Below are 22,932 nucleotides of genomic sequence, written 5' to 3'. Positions count from 1 at the left end.
TGACACATCTAAGGGATAATGTAGGAAATTCCCTTCCCATGCATGAAACGCATCAATGACCACATAGGCAAAGTGCTGTGCCATGGAGGAATTAAGCAAATATTTCAGTGTGTCTGCAATATCCAAGATCAATAAAGCCACACAAAGAATTCCATAGACACTCTCCACACTGCAGGAATTTACGAACTTCAGTGTGGATGTAAAGAGTTGGCAAAAACAGAAGGTCAAATAGAACTTCTGTGTCGGGGCACAGCACAGTAAATCAGTAACAGCTGAACTCTACATAGATTGTAGCTGAACCATCTAATTTCAAGAAGACTATTTGCTTTCCAGCAGCTTTCTATTATTCAAGAAGTATACTCTTTGGATAATATGTTTGATCTACTTCCCTTACATTTTAAAGCATGGTTTTATACAACATATAAATGCATATTTTGTCTGTGTTGTGAGTAAGCATCTATTTTCGGAAATCTTTAATTGTGCTGCACATTTTGCATGTTTTTAATTAAAATACTTATTATTTTTAAAACAAATGGATATTTTAAACTGTGTGTTCTCTTGTTCAGCTGTTGTGAAAGGTTATTTTTACATATTTATTTATGATTTTTCCTTCTTCCCAATTCACTGCTTGAAATTACCCTTTGCATTTTGTCATGTAGTACATGGCCTTGGTTCCTGGACTTCCCTGATCTCTCCCTGCAAAGCTGAACCAACATGGATATTAAGGGGTTAGTTGGAACTGTGTTTTTTTTGGAGCCGCCTACAATGTAACACCAAGTACCTGTTTTAACATTATTATTTAATTTGTATGCAATCTTTTTTAATTTTTCGTTTCATAATATTCATAACATGTAAATTAATACAACACTAAAGTGATTAATGGCTCATTTGTGAAGCCTTCTTCAGTCACCTTACTTCAGTTGACTCCTTGTTCTGTCTACAGAAAATCAGTTCACTTTTGTGGTGAGCAGTGACCGCTAACTAGTGGCTAGGTGGTGTGTTTTAAGTTCTTCACAATTAAGTGTGATGCAAAAAGCAAAAACAAGTATTCAGTCTAGATTGCAACAGTACAAGCAGGAGTTTGAAGGGGAGATGATAATGACAGATGGCAAAATACTTCATTACTATGCATGAGAAAAAATAGTTAATATTGAAAAACGTTTCCAAGTAGTTCAGCATGTGGACACCTACAAACACAAAGACAGTGTACAATGCAAATTCATGAAAATTACTCTCATCCAGATGTTAGGTGAATGTTCTGCCAGTACTTTTTCATCTTTTTCTTTTGGTTTGTGCAAAGCCTTTTTGTCAGTAGATATACTGCTGTAGAAATTAACTAATCCTGTTCTTAGAAATTTAACTGAAAGGTATACAGAGAGTGAAGTGCCAGACGAATCCACTAGGCATTGAAATTATGTACAGTGGTGCTACAACCAAACCGTTAAAAGAATAAGGAATCAGTTTCAAAATATTTTTATATTGGTGTCAATTGGCGAAACAAGACTGTGAGGGATGGTTTATTTCAAATATTGTAAATGCATTTCTTGAAAATAATGTATGGTCTGTACTGTACGTATGTGCAACAGAGCAGTTTCAAATGACAAATAGCTAGGCAGTTTCCCAATTTTTTTATCGCTTTCATGAATTTACTATAGCCAAATGGCATTCGATATGAGAGTGCATTTCTGTCTGTGACTGATGCAGCTCTCAAAGTTATATTTCCCAATAACACACATTTAACTTGCCTTGCTCATGAGTTACATTGTGTTGCTGAAACTGGTCACACAAATTTTCATCCTGTTGACAAGTTGGTGTCTGCTGTTAAGAAGATTTCCTGCATTTTTGTTAATGTTTCATTGTCAATCATTTACAGGGACTTATGTAAGTCATTTTTGTACTACCACAATGCCACTTCAGTTTTTATATAATTTTATGTAAACAGTTTATGTGCACATTTCAGATTTATTGGCGCATAAAGGCATACACATTTAAGGGATTATTACTGCATGAAAGTCCAGTCCCTAATTCACTACTCAGAAGAGGACAGTTGCAGAATTGGTCAAAACATCATTTTTGTTATACGAGGCATTCAAATGAAACCTGGTCACTAGTGTAAGTAATGGTAACAAAACTGTAGTTATACACAGTACACATACTCATAGTCGCCAAAACTGTTGGAATATTTATCCCATTGCAACACTAGCAGGTTGATTCCATCCTTGAAGAAGCTAATAGGCTGCAATCGGATCCAGGCCTGGACCCAGTTACATACTTCATTGCTTTGTTGTCCGTTGTGAACAAATGTCCGCGAATAGCTTGTTTTAGAGGTCCAAACACATGAAAGTCACACGGCAAAAGGTCGGTACTTTACGACTGATGTTCCAGCGTTTCCCACTGAAACTGCTGCAATGTCATCTTCACCGCATTGGCTGTGCCCGGACAAGCATTATCATGCAGGAGGATAATACCATTGGACCACATGCTTTGGCGTTTTGACTTGATGGCTCGTCTAAGGTTCTGTAAAGTGGCTTGATAATGCTGGGCATTGATGGTGGTTCCCCATTCCAGAGATCGACAAGCACTGGGCCCTTGTGGTCAAAAAAGAAGCACACCTTGACCTTACCAGGGCTGGTGTGCACAGCCTCTGATTTCTTTGGAGGTGGTGAAGTCTATGTTTACACTGCTTGCTCTGACGCTTGCTTTCCGTTTCAAACTGGTGACACCACGTTTCATCACCTGTGACAACACGCGACAGAAATCCGTATTCCTCCTCATGATAAAGTTGCAGATGACTCAAAGACAGCGCCATTCAAGTATTGCGTTGCTCGGCAGTCAGTCGGTGGAGAGCCCACTGCACACAGATTTTTCAAAAATTCAAGTGTTGATGCATTATGGTGTTGGCGGTGCCCCCTCAAGGAATCATTTGCGCCATTCCACAACACATGAACGACTCAGACTGTACTCTCCGTACACAGCCTTCACCCGTCGATATATTTCACGGCCTCCAACTCCCTCTGCTGACAAAAAAATCTAATCACTCATTGTTCCTGCTTACTCACCTGCATGCTCAGTAGTGGACAATAACTTCTGTGGCCACCTTCTCTTCAGTGTGAAACCACACTGGCGCTATGCCACATCAAATGGTGCGTGTGCGCCAGTCTCTCTACCAATAGATGATGCCACGATACCCACAGTTATGTGGTGCCAACCTTACGTGTAAGGCAAAGGTAGACACACTGACCAGGTTTCATTTGAAAGCACTTCATGCAGAGTTGTTTCAAAATTACAAAGTGATGTGTCCCAATACCCAAAAGGATTTTACTGACATCATCAGTAAATAGCACATTTTGAAGTTGAGGAGTATTTTTTGCAGTCTGTATAATTAAGCCTTTTTCAGTCTGAATAATTAAGCCAAGATCTTCATTCCATGTGACATACAATGTTCCACCACCAATGTACCACCACACCATGCATGGCGCCAGAGCTTATGGTAATAGAGGACTGGTAGCACTGACTTGTCCTCAGCTTGAGAACATTATCAGCTTTTACAAACCCAGTTTGTCACCAAATACCAAATTCACTGCAGTGCTTGCCACTTAGCATTATCAAGGAGGTATGTGGGACTGGTGGAATGCACCCCAACTTTAAAACCTAGTTTAAATTTAGAAGTAACAATTTACTTTTTTACTCCTGTGTTGGATTAGATAATTATGTCCAAGCAGTGCAAAATATATAAAAATTTATTCATAAGGTAAAACACAATACCTTCTAAAACAACTTTTTTCCTTTCTTTGAATGTTGGTTCACCGTTCTCCCCATTTTCTCCATTCTCTCCATTTTTAGCTTTCTTCTTGAATTCTTCTGGTAGACCTAAAATGTAATTCAGTACAGATGACAGTAACAAGGAAAATATATTACAGAATCACTCGGCACTGTAAGCCTCCATTAGTGATTTAATTAACTCTAGAACACTATTGAACTTTTTTTACTGCAATGTGTTCTGCTATTAAATAAAGGGCACAACATGTATTACAGAAATACTTATACTTACAGCTTACCTTCCTCTAACATAGCTTCTATTTCTTCATCAGGTACATCTGAATCATCATCCGATTGGTTATAATCATCCTGGTCATCGTCCTCTTCATCATTATGGTCAAATTCATCCAGGACATCAAACTCTCGTAATGCCATGGATTCGTCTCCAGCACAGGAAGAGTCCCTGCCTTGTTGTTGATCACTTTCTTGGGTACCATCATGTTCATCATCGTCATTTCTTTCATCTCCACTGTCTTCTACTATTGTATGACTTATACTTTCCTCTATTTCTTTGTGGCACTCACTTTCTTCTGCTACTACACGGTTCATTTCGCGTGCCGCACTCTCTCTTTCCCTGCCTGCAGTAAGATTTTCACTAGAAATATTTATCTCCTTTGTGGAATCACTTTCTTCAGTACAATGTTCATTCCCATTTTGAGTGACAGTGTTAGTACACACTTGTGACTCAACACTGTCCTCTGCATTACTAATGTTTTCATTAACCTGAGTTACAGTCTTTGTTCCTATACTGTCTTTCCTTTGTAATGTCAATTCCTTCATCATCTTGTTATTATCAACAGTTGTTTCCTCAGATGGACTGCTTTCACACTGAGACTGTTGCCCTTCTTTTTTCTCAGTACTAATATTTCTGCTGTCTGCTATTCTCTCATCCCAGGAATCTCTGCTACTACTCCCATTTTCACTGTCCAATTCCATTTTAAGGTGTTTATAAAATTCTGATTCATCTACATCAATTCCAGCATCGTCATCAACATCACTGCTCGGATATGTGGGACTTTCCTCTGCAGGTGCATCAATGGGCTCACTCTTAATCACAACCTCTTGACCTACTGGTAACATTAAATTGGTCAAATGTGGACACTTTCTACTATCATCACAGCTACCTGTACTGTCTGTTGAGTGTTTACGTTTTTGTCGCACCATTTTGACTACCTTTAATAGAGAATCTTGTTAAATAATACTGAAACAGAGGAATAACACAAGATAATAAATGTGTTCAGCACAATCAATAAAACAGCATCATGAATGTTTAAAAATTACATATACACATCTACAAATGAAATTAACATATTAGCAAGAGCAGAGGTTCCAAATAGATCAGTGAAAATATAAGCAAGAGATTACAGTTAGGGATCTTTCAGTTACAGACAAAAAAATTAAAAACTAAAAAAACTATGTCACGCACAAAAAAAGCTACAAGATACAGTAAAAAATTAGGAGTCATATCTACATCTATACTCTAAAAACTGATGAGAGTGCATGGCAGATGGTACATCCTATTGTACCAGTTATTAGGTTTTCTTTGTGCTCCATTCAGATATTGAGCATGGGAAGAATGTTTGTTTAAATGCCTCTGTGTGTTGTAATTAATCTAATCTTGTCCTCACAATTCCAATGTGAACAATAATTGGGGGTTGTAATATATTCCTAGAGTCATTATGTAAAGCTGGTTTGTTTTTTTTTTTTAACTTTGTAAGTAGGCTTTCTTGGGACAGTCTGCACGTATCTTCAAGAGTCTGCTAGTTCAGTTTCTTCAGCATCTCTGTGACTTTCTCCCACCGGTCACACAAACCTGTGACCGTCTGTGACAGCCTTCTCTGAGAAAGTTCAATATCCCCCATTAGTCCTATTTGGCATGGATCCCATACACTTTGACAATATTCCAGAATGGGTCACATGGTCCTTTGTAGACTGATTGCATTTTAAGAGTCTCTGCACCACTTTGAAATCTTATCAAGATCTGATTGAATATTTATGCAGCTTCTTTCAGATAGTACATACATCACTATAGATAACAGCATCATTTGCAAAATGTCTTAGCTTACTACCAATATTGTCTGCAAGGTATCTAATATGCAACACGAACAGCAAGGATCAAGACACACTTCCCTGAGGTAAACCCGAATTTACTTTTACATTTGATGATGACACTCCATCCAAGGTAACACGCTGTGTCCTCCCTACCAAAAAGTATTCAATCCAGTCACAAAATGAGTATGATAGCCCTTATGATTGTACTTTAGACAATAAGCTTAGTTGTGGTAACGAGTCCAATACTTAATAAATTAAGATATACTGCATCTACCTATCTGCTTTGATCCAGAGCTTGTCAGTATGTCGTGAGAAAAGTGAGAATTGGGTTTCACATGACTGATGTTTTCAGAATCCAGCTGGTTGGCATGGAGTATGTCATTCTCTTCTTTTAAGCTCGAGCCATAGTTCTTCCACGTGCTCCTGCCCTGTGATGAATGTTTCAAATTCCTCACTGAGATATGACACTACTGATTTTTTATGTAGTTCACTGAACATATCTATCTTTCTGCTTATTTTCGTTGTCCTTGGTACATTGGTTGTTGCCACAACCGCATCATAGTCATTGAACTAGTTTTGATGCGGACATCCTCAAAGAGTTCAGGTCTACTTGCTGCCATCAGCTCTAAAATATTTCCAATTTGAGTGTGTTCCAAGCTGTCTGTTCTAAGTAGCTTTCAGAGAAGGCATTTAGTAATGTTTCACAAGATGTCCTGTCACACACTCCACTAACAAAACTGTAATTTTGCCAGTTGACTGTTGGATGGCTGACAACTCCAATGATGACTAGGGAACTTACTATACAAGCAAAAGGCAGTTTTCTGTAAAGTTTTCATTATATCAGGAGGTGAGTCACAATTTTATGATGACCCTGATTCAGTATTTTGCCAAACCAAACTCACATGCAGCTTACATTTCTATCTTGGTGGATTTGAGTTTCTCGTCTACTGCAACAAATACACCATCTCCATTTCCCATTAGCCTAGTCTTTCAATAAACACATACATTTTCCCCAAAAATCTCATTACTACCACTTTCAGATATCAGCCAGCTTTCTGTACCTAGTATTACATAAGAGTCACTGCATTTTAGTAGCACTTCAAACTCCAGTACTCAGTTGCAAATGTTTTGGCAGTTAACCACAAGGAAGCATTTTTGCAACATGCACTCTGGATGGAGAGTCACCTAAGCTAAAAATCCCTTGTGTGCACCCCACACACAGTCAGCTATCTGGGTAGCAGTCTCTGATGTGTAGCACACATATAGGGGATCCTACAGTTCTAAATTCTACAGATTACAAGATCAGGTGTGTGTGTGTGTGTGTGTGTGTGTGTGTGTGTGTGTGTGTGTGTGTGTGTGTGTGTGTGTGTGTTTTAGATATTGGTGCTTTATTATAAAGTCAATATACGAATATGGAACCAATTACTTAGAGTTCCAAATAACACCCAAATTAACATGTACATAATGAGAAAAATGTATGAATAATCTTCCAAAAATTCCGCATCTTACCTAAAAGATAATAGGAACTCACCTGACACAGAAAATTTGTCATTAGTTCTAAGACTGGAGGGCAATGAAAGAACAAGATAACTGATAAACAGCGAATCACAAAAAGTGTGTGAGACAGACAGTGCTTGTTGGGTTTAAAAAGTGCATCAGCCCCACGTCACCCTCAACATACTTTATTTCCAGTTATTTTAAATGAGCAGAGCACATCTTACAACCATTGTTGTGAACAATACACAGAAATGACTTACACGAGAAGCTAACCCAACTTATATGGCTAATAGATGACGAAAATGATTTTAAAATATGGATGTGTGTATGTTCCATCACCCATCAAGTTCATTTATCAGTAAAACTGTGAGTGTGTAATCGACATATGGAGGTTAATGAATGTAAAGACTACAGAAGTGCAAGTCACTGCATAAACAAAATCATCAGGGAATCCTTCCAGAATGTTGAGCAGCATGGTTTTGATCTACTTGCATGCATCTGTTTCTTTAATGACACATATCCTCCATCATCATGGTATCTGAAGCCTTTCCTTTCAAGTATTACTTTAATTTGATGCAACCACCTCTTTCTTGGACATCTACCTTCATCCTAACATGTTCCTTTCCAAGTACCAATGGGAAATTTGGTTAGGTTGCATCCACTTTGTGTGACCAAACCTCTACAGTCTCACTGTATTCGGCCTTTCCACTATGGTCACTTTCACTTGCAGGTCTCTTGTTATGTACTCGTTTCTGATCTTGTCTCTCCTTGTCATTTGTAGGGCAAACCATAGGGATTTCAATCCTCAAGCCTACATCTGACTTTGGGTTACAACTATAGGGCATAATGGGTGGAAAGAAAGTTTTGAGCAATATTAGAGGAACATCCTTGTCCCACCCAAGTCTTCATACTACAGTGAAGAACTTTGATCGTTGGTTACCCTTGCCAGACCTCGAGATTGGCACACCATCACTTGCCTCAATACTACTAAGATTAGTGAAATTTTTCACATTCTTAATGATCTTCCCCTCCAAAAATACATTAGATGGAGCAGGTACTGTACTAATTTGAATCACTTCTGTTTTGTTTTTCCTCATTGTTAACACTAACTCTGAACTTTGTGTTCCACAGTTCCATTTGCCTCTGTGCCTCCATGGTAGTTTCACTTTAAATGGTGACATCCACAAATATGAGAACATTTAGGTCTTCTTTTTTCACTCATGTGATGTCTTTCATTTCGATACCCACGAGTGTGATTCAGAGGAATCACGAAAGGGAACCACCCTGTTGCATAGCCCTCTGTTCCAAACTACTTTGACTGTCCATCTTGTATTCTCGGTTGATGTATGGTATATGAATTTTGGTAATTAGAGTTACGGAGATTCCATTTTTCCAGCCAGTTCCATATTTTACATCTCAGCATCCTATCATATTACATTATTATCAGGTATTTTCCAACCTCTATATCTTTTAATTATTTGTCTGACTGCAAAAGTAACGTCCTTTGTTAGTCCCAAATCCATGCTGTTCTTCAAATTGAGATTCTATGACAACTCTCAAACCCTTTTCCAGAAACATTTCCTAGATCTTTAGACAAGGTGGTATAGTTGGTACACTATTCCTTTAAGAAACAGTATTGTAATTCCCTTTTACCAGTCACTGGGTACCCCATTTCCTCCCTATATAGTTCCCATGATTCAGTGGAACCAATGTGTTATGTTGATTCTTCGCTGCTTTTATCATAACTATAGTCTTCTTACCTCTGGAAGATTTCTCTCTTTTTCTCTCTTTACATTTGTTTCAGAGCATTTTCTGTTCTGTCTAGGTAATTGGTGGTCGTCCTTTCTCAAGGTCTGTGACTGTGGGACCATGGTCTTCCTTCTCCTCTGCATTTAATATGTTTTCAAAATAAATAATGTCTTCTCTTAACGATTCTACGTCTCTGACAATGGTAACTCCTTCTGTTTCAACTGCCTCCATCATTTACCTTCCATTTCATACTTTTCAACATGCCTTAAAGTATTTTTTGATTTCACCTATTGTTACTCCAATTTTCTGACAAAGTATACCAAAGTCCTCTTACACCTTTCATAACCCTCTCAAAGTTTCTTATCTCTGTATTCTTGATAAAGTGTGGCTATTTTTTAATCCAACCTGATAAACATAATTTTTTACTTTTTTATATCTTTGCCATTGATCAGTCTCAAATAATATTTTGTATTCTTTTGTTTCACTAAGTCATTCCTTTTTCCTATAATTTTCCTTTCGTTAGTCCGTATAAGCACTGCTGACTACTGATATTTTGAATAGATCCTACTCTTCTTCAAAATTTCCTGGCTCATTCTTTAGCACTTTTTGCTTTCTTTTTTAAGTATCTCCTGCTCACATCTTCTCGAAGCTTCTACTCCATTGTCCTTGGCATCAATATGGTGCATAATGATGCAGAACAGACAATTATGTTCAGCAATTTCACAGGAGCCATACATGTATTTTAACGCATGGCAGATTAAAATTAAAACTTGGTCATGTATTAAACCTGGATACCTCATGAGCATTGCCAGTGAAAGGCAAAATTCCAGATTAAAGTCCCAGTCAGGCAAAAAGGTTTAATCTGCCAACAAGTTTCAAATGATAGCACATTCTGCTGCCAAGTGAGAGATTCCATCTGGAAACAATTCCCCAGGCAGTGGCTAGCCATTTATTTGCAATATCCTTTCTTCTGGAAGTACTAGTCCTGTAAGGTAAGCATGAGAACTTCTGGGAGATAGGAAAGAGGTAATGGTAGATGTAAGGCTGTGAGAATGGTTACTAATTACCTGAATAGCTCATTTTGTAAATGTACTGATACTGACAGGCAAGATTCCAGGTTAAAGTCTCAGTCTGAACATAATTTTAATCTGACAGTATATTTCTACTCTAAAGTCAATCCAAAATCTAACCATTTCAAGTAACATGTTCAACAGAAAGAATAAACAGAGGTAAACAGAGAAGCGCAATATTTAATACTTTCTCCTGCCAATGTCTCATATCCTTGTCAATATAAAATTGTAAAAAAAAAAATCCTATTTAAAAAAATAATACAATTAAAAAAGAGAACTTCAATATTATTCAAAAGATTTAGGCTGATCTCTGACAATAGACTGAAGAACAATACACAGACACTTGTCCTGAATTTAATAAGAATGAAACTGATTAAGAGTAATGTGAAAAACTACAGGGTAAAAGCCAGATAAACAATAATTAGTAAATATTTCTGTACGAAGATAAGAATAATTCCTCAAATTTTTTAAAAGACATTAGGCTATATTCAGATATATACATTAATGTTCACATGACTAATACATTATGTTATCTTCGTACCACAAACGTAAACCCAAAGTCACTATGGTCGCTAAATGAACATTATCAATATGGTGTGAGACCAATTTAGGTTCTTATATAGCCGGGATTTACCATTAAATGGGCATATAATACTTGTGAATTGTATCTAGTGGCATTTTGTACCATACATGACATAGTACATCACACAGTGCCAATATAGTTAACAGTAAAAATGAAGCACTGAAAACTCCTGTTGAAAAGCCAATCACAGTTGTTTACTAATATGAATGTTTTAGGACTATATAGTCGAGAAGACATTCCAAATATCTTCTTGTTCAAAAACACCCATTTGAACCAAGACACCAGTAGGAACTGACCTACTGCACATTGCCATGTTAGAAAATATCTTTGTGAAACTTCTGCACTAAAGACTACAAGGTGCTACCCAAAATATCTGAGAATTTGATTGTACTGGTCAAACCAGTAGCAGTAAGAAATTGTGCCACAAGATGTCCCGAGGTATACGTTTCAGCTACTGCAGAACAAAGTTGTGTCTATTTTGGCACACGCAGTTAAGAGTTGTAGAGGTGGATTTCAGGGTGTATTTCAGTGCTTCTGCGAATTGTGAAATGGATAGCATGACAGATGCAATGGTTTTGCATCAAACTGTTTCAAGTTAAAGAAACTGCACCTGAAACACACCACATGCTGAGAAAGGCATCTGGTAAGAGAGCACTTAGTCAAGCAAGAACATATCAGTGGGTCAAACGCTTCAAAGAAGGGTGAGAATCTGTGGAAGACGACAAACATTTGGGGCGATTGTCAACATGTGCAACACTGGAAATGATCATGAAAGGGCATGACATGATTCACAACAACTGAAGGCACACAATCTGTGGTGTTTATAGTAGTCTTAGGCTGTTGTAGTACGCTACCTATCAATGAATTCTAGCCGATGAACTGAACATGAGATGAATTGCAGCAATCTGTCCCTCTCAGCATCAACCAACAAACCTCAGGATCCAGACGTGCACTGAGTTGCAACAAAAAGCACAAGTGTGTCCAAAATTCTTATTCAGAGTCATAAGAGGTGACGAATCTTCGGTCTATGGTTATGATCTTGAAATGAAGCAGCAATCATCACAATGAAAAATACCATCTTCTCCAAGGCCTACAAATGCTCAACAAGTTGCAACAACGTGACTTCAATGCTGATAATTTTTCTGATGTTTGTGGAATAGTGCATAAGTTTATTCCACTTGGTCAGACAGTCCACAGGCAGTTTTACTGTGAGTTTTTGATGCAACAGAAGGAAAGTGTTCGGTGCAAATGGCCAGAGTAGTCGAAAAAGAAAGACTGGCTGGTACACCATCACAGCACATCAGCAAACAACATGGCAACAGCTCCCACACTCTCTACTCTTAAGACATAGCCCCATGCTACTTCTGCCTGTTTCCAAAGATGAAAACCGCATTGAAAGAGTGATGTTTTGACTCTGCTGACAGCATTCCAGTGGAATTGCAATGAGTCCTGAGCACTTTTCACCCTGCGGACTTCCAGTAGCACTTCCATAAATGGGAACAGAGCTGGGATCATTGTGTATGTGCCACAGGTGACTACGTTGAAGGCAACGGATTACATTAGGCCAGAAGTATCGTTCTCTGATTTTTACAACGAAATTTTTAGATATTTTGGGTAGCACCTCATACATTTACTGAACAAAAATGACCACATAATTCTTGGCTTTAAGTTGACCTCAGAGGACCTTCACATAACCACCCCAATACTTATCAGAAGAATTTGTATCACAACAATAGTTTTTTTCAGCATCTACTGAAAATAAAAACTGACCTTTTATTGAAAACAAGTGAGGAATAAATCACTGTATAACCCTATTCCCTTCTAGTCATCAGTGGCCCATATTGCAGGAGCTTGGTTGTCTTAACACATGCTTGGTAGTGACAAATAACATTTCCGCAAAAGTCCAGGTTGTGCAATATATTTCAGATTTGGCTGGTAGAAACGAGGCTGTTTGAGTACTGATATGTGTCACTTCAGGCCCATGGTTCTTTGAAACAGTTCTTTTCAATATTTGGCATTCACAGTCACCAAATGTTGATCTTTGAACACTGGTATTCATTACTGATGCCTTGTGCAAGAAGGGTATACACCATCACCATCCTGAAAACTTATTTTCACCAGAAACAATGTAATGTCAATCATTTACTCATTTATTCCAAACCATTGGACTCCAACAACTTCTATAACTTGTAAGTCGCTTAGGTCAAAAGACTGTCATATGAGAGATTTTGGCCACAAGGCATTCTTCTAAAGTAGAAAATGCACACGCATTCACCCAAGAGTAACACGCACGCATGCAGGCGCGCAGGCACACACACAAAATCACTGTCTCTGGCCTCTGATGGCAGACTGTGAGCAACTGTGCCTGGCTGGTGAGGTTAACATTGGGACTGAGATGGGAAGGGAGCATGCAGGGATGTGGTGGGGACAAGATAGTGCTGCTGGGTGCAGTCATGATATCAGCAGGGAGGGGGTGGGTGGGGCAGTGATAGAAAGAGAGGTAGAAGAGGTGAGAAAGATTAGTTAGGTGCTTTGGTGGAACAGAAGTCTATGTAGTGCTGCAGTGGGAGTAGGGAACGGAGTATACAGGTGAAGATCAGTGACTGGCAAAGGTTGATGCCAGAAGAGCTACAGGAATCAAGGATACATGAGAGGCAGTCATAAACCTTCAATTGTAACTTCAGTGGTGGTTGGGAGGGGGGGAGGGGGGGGGGGAATCCTGGTACACACTGAAAGCCCTACACAATAGCACACTGTCAGAGGAGCTAAAACTAATGGCACTGCCTACTGATAAAGTGGTGTACATACTCATAAAACAAACTTTCCAAAGTCTGCTGCACAGGGTAGACACGCGGTCTGAGGCGTTTTGTCACGGTTCCCACAGCTTCCCTCGTCAGAGGTTCGAGTCCTCCCTCGGGGATGGGTGTGTGTGTGTTGTTCTTAGTGTAAGTTAGATGAAGTAGTGCTGTAGTGCCCTCAGAATTTTATGAAAGTCTGGAGGCACTTGTGTCACAGCCGTTTCAACACGCGTTATTTTAAAGCAGGATGAGCATGGGATACTGCACCCATTTATTGTTTGTGCAGGCGAAACTGGAAAGGAGATAATTCGACAGTGCTGGCAAGTGTTCAGTGCGACCTGCCAAGAACAAACAAATACGGCCCGGAAGCTCCATGGGCGGCTGCAAAGAATAATGTATCTTTGTATTGTTGAAAAACAAATGGAGAGACTCAAAATAGTGACTGTTTATTAGACATTGGACTGCTGTTGAGAGTACATGGACTGGATGTGGATGGTCAGCCACGATAAAAGCTTATGTATTCATTGTGCTCAAAAATGTGTAATTAACTGATTCTAAGTGCCCAGTAATGTGTGGGCTTATGTCATAAAGTTTAGTTGTTTTTTTGTACAAAGTGGAAATAAATATGTTCTGGTGCGTTGAATGATATTCCAAGAGTAGAGTATTTTTTAAATAAGAACCGAGAGAGAGATAGAGTGAAAATTTCCCCTTCCTAGCAGTGAAATATTCGGAGAAGCATCCGGTGCTAGCAGAAGACATCACCGCTGTAAGAAAGCAGAACCAACATTCTTCTTCAACAAGTAAGTCCACGAAAACGCTTAAGCTGTATAGAGATAGCGTAACATTAGACCGGACCACCGCAAGAACGTGCGACCGTAAAGAAAGGACCTGAGAATAAAGGGTAAATATTTAAAAAAAAAAAAAAAAAAACAGTTGGGAGTGAAATGATGAAATGATTAAGAGAATCAAGAAAATCGCACCACGCTGCAGTTAAGTCTCAAATCGCCGACGTCGCCGTCTACCTACGCCGACGTCTACCACCTACGCCGACGCCGCCGTCTACCAACTACGCCGACGCCCCCGTAACCAACACCGACGTAGCATCACACCAACGCCGAGATAGCATCACTCCAACGCCGACGCAGCCGTCCACAAAAACCGACGCCGCCGTTCATCGACGTTGACGCCGCCGTGCACCAACGCCGACGTAGCATCACACCAACGCCGACGTAGCATCACACCAACGCCGACGTCGCCGTCCACAAAAGCCGACGCCGCCGTACACCGGTGCCGACGCCGCCTTCCACCGACGCCGGGTGAGCTACTGCTGACCTTTGATTGTTTGTGAAGTGTGGAGGGGTTGTGGAAATAAGCGAATGTACTTTTAATGATAACTAGATTAAAGGCAAACAAAACACAGTGGAAAAGGAACATCAATCAGCAGAGTCTGTTGGGGCTATGGGAATTGAAAAACATGGGCCAGATTTAGGCGAATTAATGAGGTTTATCAAAACGCAGTTTGAATCACAGAACACAAAAAAGGAAGAATTGAAGGCAGAATTAAACTCTAAGTTAGATTTGAAAAACAAAAAACTAGAGGCTCAAGTTAATATCCTAAGTAATCAAATGCAAGAATGGAAAAAAGAATTGTCCGATTCCCTGAGCGAACACATATTTTATTTAAGGATTTAGAACAAAGAAATGAAGCTAATCTAAAAGGTTTAGTTCAAAAATTAGAATATGATGTAGACTGTAAATGTAGTAATTTGGAAACAATTTAACGAAAAATACGACTCTTTCAAAAATGTATGTAATGTTACATTTGATGTGGTCGAACGAGAATTAACTACGCTAAAAACCAATGTCCAGAAACAAGATAAGTTGCTCCCCCTAGTACAGGCGCAAATTTCACGGGTCACATCGCGGGTGGAAACCGTAGAATAGAACTTCAAAGAAAAGTTAATGACTGCAGAACTTATAAATTTGAATGGTTTATAAGAACAAGTAGAAGAATTAATAGGGCGAAGGGTTGAAGAGAAACTAAGTGTTGATATCTCTTCGCCTATAGTAACTTCCGATTTAGATAACACCAAGAAAAACTTAAAAACGTTGAGGAAAAAATTCAAGCTTATGCAGGAGAAACTAGAGAAAGGCACAGTTTCCCAAAATATTATATTAAATAAGGACATGATAACTGATTTGCAATAGGGATCAAATTCAGGCTTGTCGAGGCAGTTTCCTAAATTCAAACCACATGGGGAGGTACACACCATCCATTTCTTAAAACGGTTTAACCAAAACATACCTAAAAGTTGGGAGGACGCTAAGAAAAGAGAGTTTGCGGTAGGTTATTTGGAGGGTGAAGCTTCAGAATGGGGCACAGTAAATATTGAAAATTTCACATCCTGAGAAAGTTTAAGTAAAAATATTGGTCTTCAAGTGCACAAGAGAAGTTGATTTCAGATTTGTGGGATCCTAAATACTATAGTAATGCCTGGGGTACCATGCGCAAGTATTTCGACAGGCATTTGACAAGGGCGAAATATTTAGATCGACCAATGGAAGAAGAGGGATTAGTTAGAATTTTAATAAGACGTCTACCAACTTGTGCTAGAAAAAATATACTATGCAGTGGGTGGAAAACGGTGGAGGAACTGTTATCCTTTGTAGATGCACTCGATGCAATCAATAAAGGCAGGAACGAGAACTTGCACGCGCATGAAAATCCGAATTTTAGAAGGAATAATATGAATCATAATAACCAGTCAAAGCCTTATGAATCCAATCTTGCCCGAGTCCACCGACCTAGCAGGAATGTAAATAAAGGGGGTTGCTCACGAGGACCATTACCGTCCAACCTCGGTCCTGTAACTACGCAGGAATTCGTGCCCAGCAACAGCTGTGGAACAGGGGGTAACGCAGTTCCAACGTTTGGAAATCGTGCCGTGGTTGCTACCCATGAGGAAAACGTAGAGAGATCTGGACCCAGGGCCGGCGTCCAGGTCGTCAAAATACATTGAGAGGCCTAAATAAGAGGGTACAGGTTTCCTCTATGCATAAAGTACCTACCAAGGAGTGGCTACTGCTGGAGAAAACGAACAAAATAACTACGCCACCACAACGTATTATAACAGGAGATAGAAAACCACAAAGTAGACATATTCATCGATTCTGGCAGTGTAGTATCACTTATTTCTAAGGAATACTTTAATACATTAAAAACTAAAATTAATTTACCTGTTTTACCAGTAACTGGGGTATACATAGTTGGTATAACTGGAAAGAAGAGTAAGGTTGTCAAATACGAAACCTTGGCACACTGCCGTATAAGTGATATGACGTTTCGACAACCTTTGCTAGTAGTGGAAGACATAGAGACGTATTGTTTGGTTTAGACTGGTTAACCGATTTTAATGTTATACTAAATTTCGACGAGAACTGTATCTATGTGGGGGAGCCCGAGAATAAACATTGCATTAAGTTTGTGACGGACAGCGATGTGTAGAAACAAACATCTGAACACCAAAGATTACAATTAACCGCGTCAGCTCAGTTGTCTCCAGAGATAATGTTAACTAATACTGTAAGAGTGTAAGTCCACAAGACGACTTTCACAAGAAGGTAAGTGAATCTGAAGTGTTAAATATCGAACAACAAATGGATTTAGTGAAAATTTTGTCTAAATACCATTCAGTATTTTCAGAGAATCCGGGTATCGTTAGCGATTATGTTTGCAAATTTAAGATTAAGGACGAGACTCCGTTGGTTCCCCCCCCCCCCCCCCCCTTCTTTTCAAACCATACCCTATATCTATAAGTCTTCAAGAAGCGGTTAGGGAGGAGAGTAATAAAATGATTGATCAAGATATAATAGAAAGGAGTATGAGTGTCTACAATAATCCCTTAGTAGTACTGAAAAAAGCTACAGGTGGAGATGGTTCAAATGGCTCTGAGCACTACGCGACTTAACTTCTGAGGTCATCAGTCGCCTAGAACTTAGAACTAATTAAACCTAACTAACCTAAGGACATCACACACATCCATGCCCGAGGCAGGATTCGAACCTGCGACCGTAGCGGTCGCTCGGCTCCAGACTGTAGCGCCTAGAACCGCACGGCCACTCCGGCCGGCTACAGGTGGAGAGATTGGTGCTAGATGCACGCACTCTCAACCGTCATATTGAAACCGAAAGAGATCGTCCGGTTAATATAGATGAATTATTAACTAAATTTAAGGATGCCCAGTATTTTAGCTCCATTGATCTGACGGCTGGGTACTGGCAAATCCGGTTATATCCCGATTCAAAAAAGTATACTGCTTTTTTGTTCAACGGAAAATCTTACCACTTTAATGTACTACCTTTTGCACAAAATATATCAGCATCGGTATTTATAAGAGCACTTGATAAGGCTATTGGACGAGAGTTATTGAAAGAACTAGTTATTTATGTGGATGACATCTTGATTATTTCACCTACTTGGGAAGAACATTGTAGGACATTGAAAAAAACTTTGGAGCGATTTAAGGAAAAAGGGTATCATCTTAAAGTTAAGCAAATCTCACTTTGCGAGGCAGGAATTACTATTTTTAGGACACATCGTGGGAGTAAAAGGCATTGAACCAGACCCCGAGAGAATCGAGGCTATTAAAAACTGTCCATCTCCTCGAAACGTTAAACAACTAAAAGGGTCTCTGGGGATGGCAGGTTATTATCGACGCTACGTGCAAAGTCAAGAAATGAACAACCCTAGACTATTAAGATTATTACGTAAAGGTATATCATGGAATGGACCAAGGGACCTAAGAAGCTTTTGACAAACTAAATCAAGCTTTAGTAGATGCGCCTATCTTACAACATCCCGTAATGAATGAACCTTTTAAGATAGCAACTGATGCCTCAGATTACGGTATTGCAGCAGAATTATTCCAAGGGGAATGGGGGATAGAAACCTATGATCATAGACCTATAGCGTTTATTATTCGAAGCTTAAATAAGCATGAATGAAATTATACTGCTACCAAGAAAGAATTGCTAGCGATAGTGTGGAGTATACAAAAGTTCCAAACTTTAATATGGGGTTCGGAAATCTACATTTATACCGACCATCAGGCTTTGTCATCCCTAATGAGTAATAGATTATTACACAGTAGACTAATGAGGTGGATGTTGTTTTTACAAGAATATGATATTAAAATACAATATATAAAAGGATCAGAGAATATAGTACCCAATGCTTTGTCACGACTACCTCGAAAGATGAAAGATCTACAACGTACAGAAGGACCTGGGGTAGTTTTCGCGATCAATTTTATAACAACAGAATATCCAGCAAGGGAAGTACAAGAGTAATGCTAAGTAATGAGGGTTGCACATCTCAAGTGAAATGGTATAGTAAGCTTAAGCTAAAGGAACAAGGGGGACGAAGTGTATATCCACCTGTGTTCATAGGTATAGTAGTACAGATATTAAGATGGAGGTATCGAGTCAAATAAGTTTCTGATGAATAATAGGGTTGTGCAGACCGAATAGCCTGAAGAAAAGAAATAAAGTTACAACCATGGACGAAACATATTTAATTATTATGGCTATATAAGTGAGCTGTAAGCAATGAACAAGCGAAGAATTTAAGCAGGCAGGCGGAAGGACTCAAGAGGAGGAAAGGAGAGGTAGATAGAAATTTTACCAGGAAATTTTAAATAAAATAGTGTGCAGAAGAGTACGAAAGAGGCAAGACTATGAATCACTGTTAGAGAAGATAGGGAGGGCACATCCAATATAGATGAAAGGAGAGAAAGAGAGGCAGGTAGGCAGACCCAGAGGAGGCTGCCTATACTGCGCGGGCAGGGGCACCAAAAAGGGGATTGACCTGTACCATAGTTTAGTATAAATGAAAGGGGCGTACCTGCCCATGGATGAGGAAGAAGATGTTTTCATAGCATCAACCCTTACATAGAGTGGAACCCAAAGGGAAAGGGTGGTATATGACCTGAGATTGTAGTGGAAAGTTTCTCCTGGTAAATTCGAATTCTAAATTTTTTTTAAATAGAAAAGACAAGTCCTGTGCGAGGAGATAGAAAAAAAGAGAAAACCCCTAGTACAACTAATTTTTTTCAGACCCGGAAAACCAGTGGTTATCATTGCAACAGCTTCTGAAAAAGACTCGACTCAGAATAACGCGTGAACTTTGAAACTGGTTAAGGGGAGGGATTTATTTTGGCTCAACCCTGGAAGCAAGAGTAGATAAATCTATTGGAAATAGCTAATACTTGTTGTACTATTAGTTTATCATACTACTATGTCTATGAAAGATATTACCAACTGCTTAATGAAATACTGGAGGTGGAAGAGAGTTTTTGAACCTAATGTTTTTATGTAGTACAAAGTAACAAGATAAGTGTTAAGAAAAAAAATTATTATATATAAAAACAAAGATGAGGTGACTTACCGAACGAAAGCGCTGGCAGGTCGATAGACACACAAACATACACACAAAATTCAAGCTTTCGCAACAAACTGTTGCCTCATCAGGAAAGAGGGAAGGAGGGGGGAAGACGAAAGGAAGTGGGTTTTAAGGGAGAGGGTAAGGAGTCATTCCAATCCCGGGAGTGGAAAGACTTAACTTAGGGGGAAAAAAAGGACAGGTATACACTCGCACACACGCACATATCCATCCACACATACAGACACAAGCAGACATATTTAAAGACCAATGTCTTAAATATGTCTGCTTGTGTCTGTATGTGTGGATGGATATGTGCGTGTGTGCGAGTGTATACCTGTCCTTTTTTTCCCCCTAAGGTAAGTCTTTCCGCTCCCGGGATTGGAATGACTCCTTACCCTCTCCCTTAAAACCCACTTCCTTTCGTCTTCCCCCCTCCTTCCCTCTTTCCTGATGAGGCAACAGTTTGTTGCGAAAGCTTGAATTTTGTGTGTATGTTTGTGTGTCTATCGACCTGCCAGCGCTTTCGTTCGGTAAGTCACCTCATCTTTGTTTTTATATATAATTTTTCCCACGTGGAATGTTTCCTTCTATTATATTGAAAAAAAATTATTAAAATATATGTTGTGTGCAAAATAACAAGTTTTCGAGCTAAGGGGAGGGATACGTAGTGCCACCAGAATTTTATGAAAGTCTGGAGACACTTGTGTACCAGCCATTTCGAACATGCGTTATTTTAAAGCAGGGCGTAAGGATGAGCATGGGATACTGCACCCATTCATTGTTCGTGCAGGCGAAATTGGAAGGGAGATAATTCGTCGGCACTGGCAAGTGTTCAGCGCAACCTGTCAAGAATAAACAAATACGGTCCGGAGTAATGTAGCTTTGTATTGTTGAAAAACAAATGGAGAGACTCGAAATAGTGACTGTTTATTAGACATTGAACTGCTGTTGAGAGTACGTGGACTGGACGTGGATAGTCAGCCACAATAAAAGCTTATGTATTAATTGTGTTCAAAAGTGTGTACGTAACTGATTCTGGGTGCCCGGTAATGTGTGGGCTTACGTCATAAAGTTTAGTTGTTTTTTTTTGTACAAAGTGGAAATAAATATGTTCTGGTGCATTGAATGATATTACAGGAGTAGTGTATTTTTTAAATAAGAAGAGAGAGAGAGAGAGAGAGAGAGAGAGAGAGAGAGAGAGAGAGAGAGAGAGAGAGAGAGCGAAAATTTCCCCTTCCTAGCAGTGAAATCTTCGGAGAAGCGTCCTGTGCTAGCAGAAGACATCGGCGCTGCAAGAAAGCAGAACCAGCATTTTTCAACAAGTAAGTCCAAGAAAACGCTTAAGCTGTATAGAGAGAGCTTAACATTACATCGAGCCACCGCAGTGCGTAAGCTTAGGGACCGATGATGTAAGCAGTTTGGTCCCATAAGAACTTACCACACATTTTTCCAGAGTCTTACAATACATCTTCATCACATATAGTTTTGGGTTAGGCAGGTTTGCCTGTTCTGAAAACAAGCACACCATCTTCTACTCTGTCTTCTTCTACCATCAGGTCTCTGTTCATAGGTTTTCTTTGGTATCTGGCTACATACTAGATAGTCATGCTATTCCTTTCTGCATTGTTGGATCTTTTCTACTATAATTAGAATTTGGGAGCTTCTCTTTTCTCTCACTATTCTTCTTGTGAGCTAATTTGTATCCTGCCAAAGTCCTAGAAGTCTCATTTCTTCTGCTTCAACTCTCTGTAATTCTTTCTTTGTTAAAATCTATACTTTGGATCCAGAAAGCAGCAAAGGCAAGGACATACTATTATAATATGTAATAACGTAAAATTAGAGAAATGAAATATTGGTGCTTATAAAGTGATAAGTATCATCTGCTTTTACCATAATTATTCCCAATTTTCAACACACATAAACTGGTTATCGATCCCGTCCCTGGATAGAAATACTGAGCTATATTACACCCAACCAGTAATTTTTTCTTATTTATTCGCTTTTAATTTTGGTAAAAGTTGCTCAGCATGTAAATTCATAGATAGTACTTCCCCGAAGCAGCCAATATGTTTTCTTGCGAATTCACCTCTGCCTGCATAGTAATACTGATTGATAGTTGGTGTGGAGTTTGCTGCATCCCAGTACATCTTCAATGTATTAGTTGTGACTTGCAACCAGCAGAAGAGGCAGACATTGTGGAAAGAAGATGCAATTTCTGTCACAGCAACAATGTCAGAAAAACAAAGAACACATGCACTTCATGTCACAGAAACGTGTGATGAACACAGAGTAGAAAATGCTACCAGTGCATACAGTGTAGACAGTAGTAACAAAACAGTCGACTACAACAGACTGCTGCAAAAATCTCTAATTTCTTTGTTGTGTCAGTAAATTTAACAATTTCTGTGGATAATGGGATTATTATTGCCATAATGCATTACAATGGTTCTCTATCTCAGTTTTAATCTTGCATACCCAAAAGTTGACATTTTTTATCTTTTTGTATATACTGTTCATTACTAAATTAATACTGATTCTGCTTTTTTTTTTTTTTTTTTGTTAAAACAATAACACAGTTTTTAAACTTCCATTAATCTGTAACTGCAAGAAAACAACATACAGCACTTGTGGCTTTATAAATCCCAGTGTATCTTTTCATTACTGTTTAAGAAGTGTTATTTTCAAGATAGCAAAGTTTGCCTGCCCCTTCAAGACTTTCTTGTCCAAGTTTAACATCTGGCCTTCTAACATAGTCATAGACTACTCACTATGCATACCATTACCAGGTCATCCTTTTTGTAAATACATAAGCTCACCAGACAAAAAGTTAGTCACCCCAGTATGCATACACAGATGAATCGTTAAGCCTTTACAGGTGGCACAGCAATTGAATCACATGCTCAACCGATGCTGCATAGCCTC

At 39.1% G+C, this 22,932-nt stretch overlaps 1 protein-coding gene across 1 annotated transcript in view; it reads right to left on the bottom strand.

Annotated features, from left to right (window-relative positions):
- The window catches only part of LOC124711375 (microprocessor complex subunit DGCR8), a 238,048-nt gene that overhangs the window by 157,236 nt on the left and 57,880 nt on the right, over positions 1 to 22,932 (bottom strand). The window contains exons 2-3 of the mRNA XM_047241426.1: positions 4,059 to 5,020; positions 3,766 to 3,870 (exon numbers count right to left, since the gene is read on the bottom strand). Of these exons, the coding sequence (XP_047097382.1) occupies positions 3,766 to 3,870; positions 4,059 to 4,983 (1,030 nt within the window). The 5' untranslated portion in view covers positions 4,984 to 5,020. The remainder of the gene's footprint in view (positions 1 to 3,765; positions 3,871 to 4,058; positions 5,021 to 22,932) is intronic.

Source organism: Schistocerca piceifrons, chromosome 8, assembly GCF_021461385.2.
Source record: "Schistocerca piceifrons isolate TAMUIC-IGC-003096 chromosome 8, iqSchPice1.1, whole genome shotgun sequence".
NCBI lineage: Eukaryota > Metazoa > Arthropoda > Insecta > Orthoptera > Acrididae > Schistocerca > Schistocerca piceifrons.
This window is presented reverse-complemented; position numbering and strand designations above follow the sequence as displayed.